This window comes from Dasypus novemcinctus, chromosome 15, assembly GCF_030445035.2.
Source record: "Dasypus novemcinctus isolate mDasNov1 chromosome 15, mDasNov1.1.hap2, whole genome shotgun sequence".
NCBI classification, from domain to species: Eukaryota; Metazoa; Chordata; class Mammalia; order Cingulata; family Dasypodidae; genus Dasypus; species Dasypus novemcinctus.
The window spans coordinates 21,060,933-21,075,085 of NC_080687.1; the positions used below are offsets into that span (position 1 = coordinate 21,060,933).

The window sequence follows — 14,153 nt, forward strand, 5'->3', positions numbered from 1 at the left end:
TCACTAATAACCCTGCAGGACAGAAAGGATACTTTGTCTCATTTGTTCTCTGTTATATGATTTCCAAAAGACACAAGGTTGAAATCTGTTCACCTAAAAACAGCCACTGGCCTTTGATTGGTTTTGTTTTGATGATGATTAACTTCCTCTGGAGTCAAAGTGAAGAATTAGGGAAGATTTTGGACAAAAGCTGAAATTTTCTGCTGTACCTCAGGATTTTGTTTTGGTATAGGTTTTTTTTTGTTTGTTTTTTAAAGTTAATTTTATTTATTTATTTATTTTTAATTTCCCTCCCATTACCCCCCTCCCCCCCATTTGTCTGCTCTCTATGTCCATTCGCTGTGTGTTCTTCTGTGTCTACTTATACTCTTGTCAGCGGCACCAGCAATCTGTGTTTCTTTTTGTTGCATCATCTTGCTGCGTCAGCTCTCTGTGTGTGCAGGGTGGCTCTTCTTAAGGGGCGCACTCCTTGCATGTGGGGTTCTCCTATGCGGGGGACACCCCTGTGTGGCACGGTACCCCTTGCGCACATCAGCACTGCACGTGGGCCAGCTCATCACACAGATCAGCAGGCCCTGGGTTTGAACCCTGGACCTCCTATGTGGTAGGCAGATGCTCTATCTGTTGACCCAAATCCACCTCCCTGGTATAGGTTTTTAAAATGCAATAGTCTAGGCAATGACTCTCAAACTTGTGCAAGCACTGAAATTCCCTGCACTACTATAGACTACTGGGCCCTGCCACACAGTTTGATTCAGTAGTTTTGGGGTTCCCAAAACTAGGTTTTGGGTGAGACCTGAGAATTTGCATTTCTATCAACCTCCCTGGTGATGTCGATGCTGCTCACCCAGGAATCTCATTTTGAGAACCACTGATCTGAGGGACAGAGGTTGTCGGCTATACTCTTACCTCTGCAAGGTCACAAACAGGCAAAGCTAGAGCTTCTGGACTTGGTGTGGATAGTGGGAGCCATTTAAGGTAATAAACTAGAATAACTCCAGAGGAAAATGTATTTGCCCATGGTGGCGAGTCTTGCAGGCAGCATTAGGAAGAGCAGAGGTCACTTTGAGGCATTTGCAGCCGTTCCTGAGCGTTTGTAAGGAGTTGTGCCTGAATGGCTCACTGTCTGCAGTTCCAGCATTTGTGTTGTACTGTACTTGTTAATTTCATGTGTCTGTCTGGTGTGCAGTTGTTTGGCCTTATTGTTACTTGTGAGGGTATATTATGGATTTAAATTATTAGTCAGTGGATTGCATCTACAATCAACAAGGGAGATTGCCTTTAGCAATGAGAGGAGTCTCCTCCTCCAATCAATTGGAGGCTTTAAAGGGAGAAATAAGGATATCAGCAGTCAGAAAGAAGAAATATTTCTACTTCAGATGAGCAGCTTCTCCTGGGGAACTCATCCACACCTTCATCAGAGCTCCCAACTTGCTCCTCTTCTGGGGAATTCAGCATTGATCAAGTTTCCAACTTGTGGCCTGCCCTACAGAATTTGGAATTGCCGATCCTCACAGTCACATGAGTCAATTCCTGGAATACATATCTCATGCTCACTCTCTTTCTGTTTATCTATCTGTTGGTTGGTCTCTTGTGGAATTTGTTTCTCTGAAGAACCCTAATACAAGTGCCAATTAAGAAACAAAATAGCACAAACTAGCAAGGGCCGTGATCAGCCATTTCCTGAACTCTGTGTAGTTGAAGGATTGGGCATTCATTTATTGCAGACAGAGGGACAGAGAGATCTCCGAGTCAGCACCAATATTGCTCAAGGGCTAGTTGTACCTGCACCAGGAGTAGAACAGTAAGACTGGAGTGATGGAAGAGCCATGGGGGCAGGTTGAAGAGCAGGGCAAGACTAGTACCCATACTGCCTTCGCAAAGTGCTATGAAAAGAGAAACTGCTGGATACCTATGTGGTGAATGAATGAATGTGTGCATCAAAGAATTGCTGGACAAGGGCTATGTCTACGAGGAGGAATTGGAACTTAGCTCTAGAATCACAAATAATTATACCTATGCATTATTTGGAATTTCTGTTGCATGTTTCTGAAGTAAATTACCAATTGGGAAACTGCATAGAGTTGAAATTGTAGTTTAGGTTTTTAAATTATTTTTTTGTTCATAAAGGGCTGATTTAGAATCCATACCCATGTTATTAAAAAGAGATGACTTAAAAAATGAAATCAATTGACATTTCATTTTTATTGGATGTACCAGGGGAACCATTTATATCAGCACCAGAGCAGGCGAGAAAAACTCATTGTTTGCTTCCCCATGTCTCCTTCTGTAATCCTTTGAGAATGTTATTAGTTAATGACAGATTCCCTGCATGTCAAATTAAAATAGATTCCTGCAGCTTTTAATTTTTCATTCCTCTCTTTTTCTTCAGTCTTAACCATGACTTTAGCTTGGAACAAAGTGGCACAGCTGGGAGTCACCTTTTTCTCTTTTCTTTGAGACACAGACTGAGGAGATGTTAAAACACTTTTGGCTTAGAGTCCAATGATTATACAGTTTTGAGACTCATAGAGATAATGCCCAGTCCAGAAGAGGATCTGGAATAGGATGGTCTGTGGGGGACAGTGAATGATTCATGGGAAATCCCCCCACTTCTGGGAATAATTCAAAATTCTTCTGAGTGATAGCCAATTGCATCATCTTCAGAGGAGAAAGAAAGCAAGTTACGAGTGAGCACTCTTCTCTGCTATTTTTCTAAATATAAAGATAGCCAAGTCTTATAAAACTTTCTCCATAATATTTTTTCTTTATTTATATATTTTTACTGCCTAGAATTGATCAATGTTTCTCAGAGTTCCGTTTCTGGAAGTGGTGGGTTCCTTTTCATAATTTCTATCTCTGTACTGATATTCTCTTTGTGTCCCTCTATCATTTTCCTGATTTCCTTGAGTTCTTTGTCCATGTTTTCCTTTAGTTTTTTGAGCATAACTAGGACCATTTCTTTTTCATTTTAAAATACATTTATATATATATATATTTTATTTTGAAAGAAACTTTAGGTTACATAAAAGTTACATTGAAAATTAAGTGAGATTCCCATATACCCCACCCCTACCCCTCCCACTTTACAACATTAACAACATCTTTCATTAGTGTGGTACATTTGTTACAATTGATGAACACATATTGAAGTTTTGCAGCTTACCATGGTCTTTGGTTTACATTATGGTTCACACTTTGCATTGCACAATTTTATAGGTTTTGACAAAATCTATAATGACCTGTATCCATCATTGTGATGTCATGCAGGACAATTCCAGTGTCCCCAAAATGCCCCATATTACATCTATACTTCCTTTTCCCTCCCTTCAGAACCTGTGGTGACCACTGACTTTATATCATTATTACTAGTTCTTTCATTGCTATAATAATAATAAGTCAACTTTAGTACATAGTTGCATTCTCCCCCATGTTTATTGATTGCTCAGTCTTGAGGATTTTGGGATGGTGATGCCCTCTCTGCTTCTGATTAAGAGGGGGCTTAGATCCCATGGGGGCAGGTGGATGAAACTGTCTTACTTGCAATTGTGGATACTCTATTTTTTGGGAAGGGTGTTGTCCATCATCATTCTTTTGTTAGTTGTCCTGGGAAAGTAGGACCATTTTTAAAAAAAATCTTTGTCTTGTATGTCCCAGGTTTGGTATCCATCACTGATGGTTTCTAATGCTTCAATGCATCGCTTCCTGTTTCTTTGTATGTTTTATAATATTTTGTTGAAACCTGGACATTTCGATATTTTAATGTGTTGTTTTTATAATTTATATTGAAACTTCTGGTCCTTAAGTTTAAATCTAGTTAGTGTAGTGTTATAGTGTTATGAGCTTTTCTTGAATGCCAGGAACTAACCAAAAAAAAAAAAAAAAAAAGAAGGAAAAAAACATAGCCTTTCCCAGTCTTTGCAGATTGACCTGTTCCTGACTGCTCTCATTGAGAGTTTATCCATACAATGAGTTTAGAGAACAGCTTAAGGCTAAAGTATAGGGACCTTGCTGATCCTTTCTGTTACGTGTGTCTTGTCTTGGGCATGCACATGTGGTCCTAGGAATATAGTCCCCATTTATATAGTTCCAATAGTCTCTCTTCCCTAGGAGACAGTTGCCCATGCAGAGCTCTGTATGTCCTACAGTTAGCAATTTCTTGTTCCAAACAGTGAAGCTTGATTGCCCTCCCACTCTGTGGAAGAGCTTTGTGGGATGTCTTTCATACACAGGGCAAGTTATGGGACAGAGAGTCCCTCAGGCCACCATCAGATATACTGGACCAGACCCAGTATGTGCATCAGGGTTACTCTGCTTCCTTTGGAACTGAGACCAGGGATCTGCATTGGGAGCATGGACCAGCTCCACACTGAGCCAGTGAGGCATTGGGGAGGGGCCAGTCATGGTGCCATGAGATTCTGCTGCTTCTAAGAAGCCTTTTTCTTGATTTGGTGCTCACTCTGTTACTGCAGTCCTGTAACTGTTTTCTGGAGCTTTTTTTGTTTGTTTGTTTTTGTTTTCTGGAGCTTTGAGAAAGATGTTTCTGCCAGTTTTTGCTGGTTGTTCAAAACTTCAGTGAGGGAAAGAGCCCTGAAGCATCTCATTCTGCCATCTCAATCAAGGCAGACCAATCACTTGCTTTTTGCTAGGTAATGCTAATATTTATATTTATATTCACAAAATTATTTTCTTAGCTATATTTTAAGCCTCCTGAGGGTAGCATCTCTACACTCTACAGTATTTAGAAGAGTACTAGAACATTCCATATCTCTCAATGATATTGAGAACCAACATTTTGCTTAACCTTTTTTTGGTGCCATTACTTAGAACACATTTTGATTGGGTCATACTTTTAAATGATAAACTTTCATCTTTTGAAAAGTATTGCAATCAGGGGTCCAGTAAGATCAGGAATGGAGTGAGGGATCAAGGTCAATGATATTTTTATGTTTTATCTTGTCTAGGTTAGTACTGCTGTATTAATGTACCCCCTGGGGACAGACATCAAAAAGTACTCGTTAAAAACAAAAACAAAACAAACAAACAATAAAAAGTACTGTTTAGATGTACAAATATAAGAATATTCTTCTATGAATTAGAACAAATGCATGTCACTCTCACAAGGTGTTTAGAATATGGTGATACATGGGGAAAGCAACTGATGTAACCTATGTTAATATAATACTTTTGCATCAAAGGCAAAGAAAGTACTGTATCAACACTAAGGGTCAACAATAGGTGGGTATCAGGGGGTATGGGATTTTTCCTTTTGGAGTAATGAAAATGTTCTAAAATTGACTGAGGTGACGACAGCTCAACACTGTTAGGAAACTGAGAGCCACTGAGTGTACACTTTGGATGGATTGTATAAGGCATGGGGCCATTCTCTTATGAACTGTACTAAGTATACAATACTAATACATGGTGTTAATAATAGGGTGTTTTATGGGAAAAATATACCAAATGTAGGTTATGGACTATAGTTAGCAGTAATATTTTTAAGATGTTTTTCATCTTTCGTAGCAAATATTCACAAAAATGCAAGGTGGTGGTGGGGTGATTTTGGGGGATCCTGTATGTTATATATGATTTCTTAACTCAGAACTTCTTTAATGAAAAAAAGTAATAATAAAATAAAATATAAAAAAAGGTTTGAAAAAAAGCACTGCTTAGAAAACAATGATGATATTGACTCTTTTTTGTCTTTTAAGGTTTATTTACTTATTTCTACCCAACCCCTCATTGTTTACACTTGCTGTGTCTGTTCATCATCTTTTTTTTTGTTTGTTTCTTTAGGAGACACCCATGACCTCCAATGTGGGAGGGAGGTGCCTAATCACTTAAGCCACCTCCATTCCCTGCCTTGTTGAGTCTCTCATTATGTTTTTTTTCCTTGTGTCTCTTGTTGTGCCATCTTGTTGTGTCAGCTTGCCATACCTGTCCATTGTACCAGCTCACTCTCTTCTTTAGGAAGCGCTGGGAGCTAAACCATGGACCTCCCTTGTGGTAGGCAGCAGCTCAATTGCTTTAGCCACATTCACTTCCCTGGTATTGACTTTTTAAAAAAATTTTTTTTTTTATGTCTCTCCCCTTACCTGCCCTCCCCTCCCCACTCAGTTGTCTGCTTTCTGTGTCCATTTGCTGTGTGTTTTTCTGTGTCTGCTTATATTCTTGTCAGTGGCACCAGGAATCTGTATCTCTTTTTGTAGTGTCATCTTGCTGTATCAGTGTGCAGTGCCACTCTTGGGCAGGCAGTATTTTTCTGCTGGGCAGCTCTCCTTTCGGGGTGCACTCCTTGTGTGTGTGGCTCCCCTACATGGGGGACACCCCTGTGTGGCAGGGCACTCCTTGCGCGCATCAGCACTGCGTGTGGGCCAGCTCATCACATGGATCAGGAGGCCCTGGGTTTGAACCCTGAACCTCCCATGTCATAGGCGGACACTCTATCCATTGAGCTAAATCCATTTCCCAGTATTGGCTCTTAAGACACCTAGCAAGAAGTTTTTTGTTTTTTTTCAAAAGATTCTGTTTTTAAAATTTCTCCCTCCTCCCCCACCCAGTTGTCTGCTCTCTGTGTCCATTCGCTGTGTGTTCTTCTGTGTCTGCTTGTATTCTTGTCAGCGGCACCGGGAATCTGTGTCTCTTTTTGTTGTGTCATCTTGCTGCGTCAGCTGTCTGTCTGTGTGGCACCACTCCTAGGCTGGCTGCACTTTTTTTGAGTGGGGCGGCTCTCCTTACAGGGTATACTCCTTGTGCAAGGGGCTTCCCTATGTTGGAGACACCCCTGTGTGGCATGGCACCGCGCATCAGCACTGCATGTGGACCACTCACCACATGGGTCAGGAGGCCCTGAGTTTGAACCCTGGACCTTCCATGTGTTAGGCAGATGCTCTATCAGTTGAACCAAATCCACTTTCCCTGAGACAGAGTTTTGGGTCCACCATTGTGCACATGACTGTAGGACAATGAGTAAATCACTTAATATTTCGGAGCCCTGGTATCCATACATAAAAATGGAGGTTGCACCTATCTCACACTATTGTCACGAGGAGTCAAAGGTGTAATGTGCATGGAAACAAATACAAACTACTTTGAAAATGTGAAGAGACTTTTGGGGAAGATGACAGAGTAGGGAGCTCCAGGACTCAGTCCTTCCACTAAAACAACTATTAAACAGGCAGGAACTGTCTGAAATAACAATTTTGAAACTCTGGAAGCCTGAATACCTCTATACAGCATCCAGTCAAGAGCAGGAGGAAGAGGCTGAATAACTACAGTAAAGGACAGTAAGTTGCTCTCTCCCTATGGTGGGTACTGGTGCCCATTCCCCACTCTCACAGCAGTTGTCTTGCAGTCCAGTCCCTGGCTAGTTTGCTGGTGACAGACAGGGACATAAAATTCCTATCCCCAAGAACAGGGATGGGCACAGCTGATCACTGATTGTGGCTTTTGATTAATGAATTTCAATAGCTGGGAACCCAGATCTGAGGGCAGCCATTGTTTCAACTCACTCTGGACAAAGGGGGCATCAGCCATTGTTTCAACCCTCCTGGGACAGGGGCAGAGGTGGTGGAGATTTTTAAGACACAGGACTTCCTCAGGGTTGTGGGAGACAGTCAGCTGAAAGGCTGCATTTGCTGGACAGGCCAGGAAAGCTCGAATTTGTGAAGTCATTGGAGAAGATTTCGGTGCCCTTCCTGATCCCCTTCCCAGGGCACTTTGGAGTATCTGCACCCCCTTCATAGGTCCCTGGCCCTGTTTTGACTGGGAAAGACTGACTGGGAAAGTCCTCCCTGGGGGTGACCCTCCTACCAGAATTCACTCCAGGCAAAAGCAGCTTGAGACAATGAAAGAAGTGTTAAAAAAATCTATAGAAATGGACAGTCTGGAACAAAGGCCTGCTGGCTTCAAATATCCAGGAGAAGGAGGTCTGCCTCCTCAAAAACAGAGGGAACAACCTAGCTCCTATAAATAGGGGAACTCGAAAACTACAAACAAGCAAAAACCCAGGACAAGGCAGAGGCCCATAAAGACAGGGAAAACCCTGAACGCTGCATTCACTTTGGACAGACCTTTCTGATAGGAGGGTTGAAACTCAAGAAACTGTCTTATCACCAGCTGGTTAGAAAACCAAGAAACAGACATCTCAGGGAATAAATTTCAGAGTTAACATTTTAAAATATTACAATGTACAGTATGCAACAAAAGCATATGAGAGAGAAAGAAACAGGAAATGATGGCTCACCCAAAGAGGATAAAAATACAGAAAACACCAACGAAGAAGACAAGAATGTGGACATATTGAACAATGCCTTTAAAAATTATCATTGAAATGCTCAAGGAGGTGAAGGAAAGTATGGAGAAAGAACTAAAGGATATCAGAAAAACAATGAATGAACAGTATTGAGAGTCTAAGAAAAGAGATAGAAATTTTAAAAGGGAACCAAATAGAACTACTGATGTTTATGCCCATAATAACTGAAATGAAAAATGCCCAGGAGTGAAATGGACATAGCTCAACTGATAGACCATCTGCCTACCCTATGGAGGGTCCAGGGTTTGATACCCAGGGCCTCCTGACCGTGTGCTAAGCTGGCCCATGTGTAGTGCTGATGTGCGCAAGGAGTGCTGTGCCATGCAGGGGCACCCCTGTGTAGGGGAGTCCCATGCACAAGGAGTGTGCCCTGCAAGGAGCACCACCCCGTGTGAAAAAAAAAAAAGCACATCCTGCCCAGGAGTAGTGCTGCACACACAGAGAGCAGATGCAGCAAGATGACACAACAAAAAAGAGATGCTTTCCCGGTGCTGCCTGACAATGCAGGCAGGCTCAGAAGAACACACAACGAATGGACACAGAGAGCTGACAACGGGGGGGGGGGACAACGGGGGGGGGGCGGGGGGGGGGGGAGAAGGGAAATAAATAAATAAAATAAATCTTAAAAAAAGGAAATATCCAGGATGGTTTCAAGAGCAAATTGGAGGTAGCAGAAGAAAGAATTGGTGAATGTGAAGACAAGACACTTAAAATGAGTCAGGCTGAGGAGCAGAAAGAACAAAGAAATATTAAAAGCAAAAATAGCCTAAAACAGCTATGAGACACCAATATATGCATTATGGGAGTCCCAGAAGGAGAAGAAAGTGACAAAGGGGCAGAAGGAATACAAAGAAATAATGACAGAGTGAATATGAACATCCAAGAAGCTCAGAGAACAGGATAAATATGAAGAAAAATACAGCCCATCATATATTGATTACACTATTAAATGCAAAGAACTAGGACAGAGTTTTGAAAGGTGCAAAAGAAAAGCAACATGTTACATACAAGGGAGTCCCAATTAGATTGAATGCAGATTTCTCATCAGAAACCACGGAGGCCGGAAGACAGTGCGCTGAAATACTCAAAGTGCTGAAGAAAAACAATTGCCAGCCAAGAACTTTTTATCTGGTAAGACTTGATTTCAAAAATGATGGAGAGATGAAGACATTTTCAGATAAACAAAAATGTTTAATGCATCTTTGATAGACCTGAAGCAGTTAATGTCTACTGGTTAAGGTTTCCACTACAGAGGCAAGAAAAAGAAAGTCCACATGCTTTCTGTCTTGTTGTGGCAGCCAAGATTGAACAGGGGAATACAAGAAATTCTAAAAGTATGGGGAAGGGGAAATAATCTTTGCAATTCAGAAATAAACTTAAAACAGTAAAAAATAAAAATAAAAAATGTTTTGTGAGTTTCAAGCACAAATGGTAAAACTCCATGCACAAAAAAGAAAAAAATACGAAGAGAGCAGAAGTTCTCTGTCTAGAGTTATCAAAAAACATGACTCATGAACTTCACCATACCCGCCTTTCTAGAGAAATGGAATAATCACATTTTGCCCCAAATAACTCTTTTTTTTAAATTAATTTTTAATTATTTTTTTAACAATAGATCACACAAAAAACTCCATTAAAAAATATGAGTTTCCCATATACCCCACTCTCCATCCCCCTACCCCCATCATTTTTTATTGTATTTTTTTGAAGATACATAGATCACAAAAAAATGTTACATTAAAAATATATTTGTTACATTAAATAATATAAGAGGTTCCCAAATAACTCTTTCCAGCTTGGTCATCTCAATGAGTCAAGTGAAACTTACAGCCTATCCACAGTGAGAATTGGTTGGACTGATATATGACACCCAGGCCCAGAGCCTCAACAGACTTCAGCTCCTACACTTTGATTTATTGGACTTACTCCACTCAGCTAACATGGAGTTGAAGAAGGTCAACCACCACAACATGGAGCCTAGAGTGTCTACAACTGGAAGCGGGAGGAGTGCATCCAGTACCCATATGGAATCTAAGCCCTCACTTGACATAGATGTGCAATGGACACAACCAATCCAATGTCCACAGAGAAAATGTGGAATGGGTGTGGGAACGGTAGCCATGGTGGCTGCTGGGTGTGGGGAACGGGAGGAAGAGATGAGATGTGGAGGCGTTTTCGGGACATGGAGTTGTCCTGGATAGTGCTTCACGGACAATTACGGGACATTATAGATCCCCCCAGGGCCCACTGGATGGAACGTGAGAGAGTCTGGGCTATGATGTGGACCATTGACTATGGGGTGCAGTGATGCTCAGAGATGAACTTACCAGGTGCAATGGATGTGTCATGATGATGGGAGAGAGTGTTGCTGTGGGGGGAGTGGGGGGCGGGGGCGGTGGGGTTGAATGGGACCTCATATTTTTCATAATGTAATTAAAAATAAATAAATAAATAATTAAAAAAAAAAAAAAGAAAACTTATTGAAACAGATTCTTATCATTCGCCAGAAAATGCTTGTAAATCAGATACATTACTTGGAGCACAGTTTACTCTCCCACACCACAGAAACCCAATTTTTGTTTTCTCAAGTCTGGTAAGCACTAAAATGCAATGAAATTAGTTCTGTGTATGGGTGCTTGTTATGTATACATGTGCGTGCATTTTGCAAGGTGCTACAGGAGGAGGGAGGCACAGGAGGGGTGACAATTCTTCACAAGTTTTGAGGTTACATTTCTTTAAAGCTTATCCTGTTAGACAAGAGGAATCTTTTTTTTTTCTCTTAAGGAGGTACTGGGGATTGAACCCAGGGCCTCGTGCATGGGATGCAGGTGGTCAACCACTGAACTACATCTGCTCCCCAAGAGGAATCTTTTGATCCTTCTATTTTTAGGTTTGATAATATTTTTGGTTTCTTGTTTTCTTTAAAACAAAACAAACAAACAAAATGCATATAACCTCTAGCTTAACATTTAAATAAGGTAGCTCTGTTTGGGATTACTTAAATAAAATACTTTTCCTTTATTTAGAGTAGTTAACAATACATACATATAGATATGTATGTTTTATTTTTATTCCTAAGGATGGGAGTGAGTAGATGTGTTCTCCAGCAATCTTGATTTCCTTGCAGCTAATGACTTCACTGAGTGAGCTTTGCTTCTCCTCTTCTATTTGACATTGTTTCCTGTTAGGAAAGAGGAGATTTATTAAGGAATTCTAGGTGTTCTAGTGATCTTTCCTATAAGCCTGCATTTCAGATCCTGTCATGGAAGTCCCTCAGCTCCAGATATCAGAGAAGCCCAGAACCAGCTGAAAGTGTTCCTAGTCTGTGGGTAGCCGTCAAAAAAGTTGTGTGGATACACAAGAACTCCATTAGGATCAATAGCTCACTTTTGACTCTTGGAAGTGTCATTATAAAGCACTCAGGGATTCACAGCCAGTCAGGTGGCTGCACGTGCCTCACCCTGTAATTTTGCATTTAAAGTTGACCTCCCATTGGGGCAATAATGGGTTTTAGATTGTTCCATTGTGCCTGTTGGCTTTGGCCTCTATGATGAAAGAAGCCCCCATCTGGATATAAGTCATATTTTTGTGAATATTCTGGTTCATGTGACATCATTTTGCTTATAGCACTGAGGGATGGGGTGGAGGGGTGGTCCAGGGCAGGGTTGGGAAGGAAGTGAAAGTGCCTGTAGAGATTTCAGCCCAGAAGACACCCAACTGGTCACCTTATGGCAACCCTTATAGCCAGATATTCATTAAAAATAAGCAAATAAACAAAAGTAAATGTCCACTTTGGGAAAGGACAAAAAACAAAAACAAAAACACAATTCAAACAGTTCTATGTTATTTCCAAAGATAGAAAGATGCAAAAGGGGAAGGGGTTGTAAAGAAAGAACTTAAGTCCACAACCCTTATGGTGCTAAACATGTTTTGATATTCAGAATTTCAGAATTTCAGAGAGACAACATACCACACATTTCCCAGACCCCTAAAAGTTCCTGGGATTCTGCAACAAAATGTATAGAAATTCACTATCTCTGGAGTTAATACAGAAGCATAGTTAGCCTCACATGGATTGAGTCATGTTCTTTGTCAAATGAGTCCAGCTCAGTCCCTGCTGCTGAATGAGTTATGATTCAGGATTTTGAATTACTTTATTAATATTAAAATACTAGTTTATTCATATTAGGAAGAACTGACTTGAACAATGAGGCTTGTTGGACTCTGGAATATATAGCTAGGGGAGGCACTGGATTTTCATTCTTTAGAGGTCCATGACTCATGACAAAGCTGCCTTCCTCTGGGTTGCTTCAGGTGTGGGCCTTGAAGAGGCACATGTCCATTGCGCGTGTCACTGTGTGCTCCTTATTTGTGCCAATCTCTGTGCAAAGCCCTATGCAAACATCACATTAAATCTTCACAACTGCCTTAGATGACAGGTTCTATGATTATCCCCACCTTAAAGATGAAGCAGTTGAGACTTAGGGTATGCAGTCACCTGCCCAAGGTCACAAAAGTCCTTAGGGGCAGAGTCAACATTTGAACCCAGGTCAGACTGACTCTCAAGCCTGTGCTCTTAGCCACTGCACCAGCTTCCAAGAGCAGTGAATGTGATGCTCTGGTTCTAGTGTGTATATGAAGAGCTGAGTGAGTAGAATTCTCCTTTTTAATTTCCCAAGAGATACTTGGAACCTGGATGACTGGAAGGAGAGTGAGGAAGACAGACGCCTAGAATAGGGGAAATGAGTCCACTTGGGAGCATGTGGAGTTTAAGGTGCTGCTCATCTATCCTGGTGATGATCAGAGTATTTGACAATGCAAGACAAGAACTTCACGGAGAGGTCAGGGCTAAAGGTGGGAGTTACATGCATAAGGAGAACAGTTGGAAATGTGGGTTTAGATGAGATTGCCAGGGAGTGAGTAAAAGGAGAGAAGAAACTGGGTTGGCTCTTAGGGGGCACCTGATTGTAGGGGACAGGAGGGACAAGAGACGAAGAAGGAAACACCAGGGAGGTGGGAGGAGAACCAGGCAAAAGCAGTCACAGGGAGAAGGGAGGACAGATGTGTGAAGGGGAGGGGCAGCTGGCAGAGGCTGCAATCTCTTCTCCCCAGCTCTTCTATTCTGCTTAAAGTCTCATTTCCACTGAATTCTACCTCAATACACACTGGAGAACTTCTTTGAGCTTTGCTGAGCTGGTCTACCCTCCTCCGCCTGGGAACAGGCAGCTCTGGAACCCATTCCTATTATATCAATATACGTGGAGGTCAAGGGCTCTTGGTTCTTTCCTGTCCAAGCATTTCTGGAGGCCCCAAACCCTGTAATTCTTCAATGTCATTTAAGGAGCTTCTATTGTCTATCTCCAAAATACATTCACAGAGGTTTTAACTCACAGAAGTTTTATCAAGTGCAGAGACCTGTGCCATCTTTTGGCATTTGAGTTATAAGAGAATTTATTGTCCTAATTTCAGAACAAATTCCAGGTAATAGGAAAATTGACCAAGTCTCTCATGAAATTCTTATCTAAAGAAGTAGAAATTTGTCTAGCTGACAGTATAATTTGTGAATTTTCAATAGGTTGAACAACCTTTAATAGCTCTTTTTTACCATTAATTGTTTTGGATTGGTCCCTGCTGCTAAGGAGGAAGCCCAGAGAGTATGGCCTCTGGGATTTCAGGAGTCCAGTGGAGGCACTATGTGTGGTCTGGCCCCAGGACTGGCCCTGGGCCTTCCAAAGTCAGGAAATAGGAAAAGGTCACTTTAGGGAAGCCTTTGTTTGATGACAACTTGTACCACAGGGAGCGATCTAGTGACATGTTATGGGACTTTTAGTCAATGATT

General features: G+C 41.4%; 1 protein-coding gene and 1 non-coding gene across 2 annotated transcripts in view; one reads left to right on the plus strand and one right to left on the minus strand.

Moving 5' to 3' along the window:
- Positions 1–9,508: 9,508 nt before the first annotated feature.
- Positions 9,509–9,638, plus strand: LOC111762385 (small nucleolar RNA SNORA31). The gene has a single exon (XR_002795505.1). It is a non-coding gene; the product is annotated as a small nucleolar RNA SNORA31 (small nucleolar RNA).
- A 1,670-nt stretch (positions 9,639–11,308) lies between these two features.
- Positions 11,309–14,153, minus strand: part of SPACA7 (sperm acrosome associated 7) — a 65,561-nt gene continuing 62,716 nt past the window's right edge. The window contains exon 7 of the mRNA XM_058276409.2: positions 11,309–11,495. Coding sequence (XP_058132392.1) covers positions 11,479–11,495 — 17 coding nt within the window. The 3' untranslated portion in view covers positions 11,309–11,478. The remainder of the gene's footprint in view (positions 11,496–14,153) is intronic.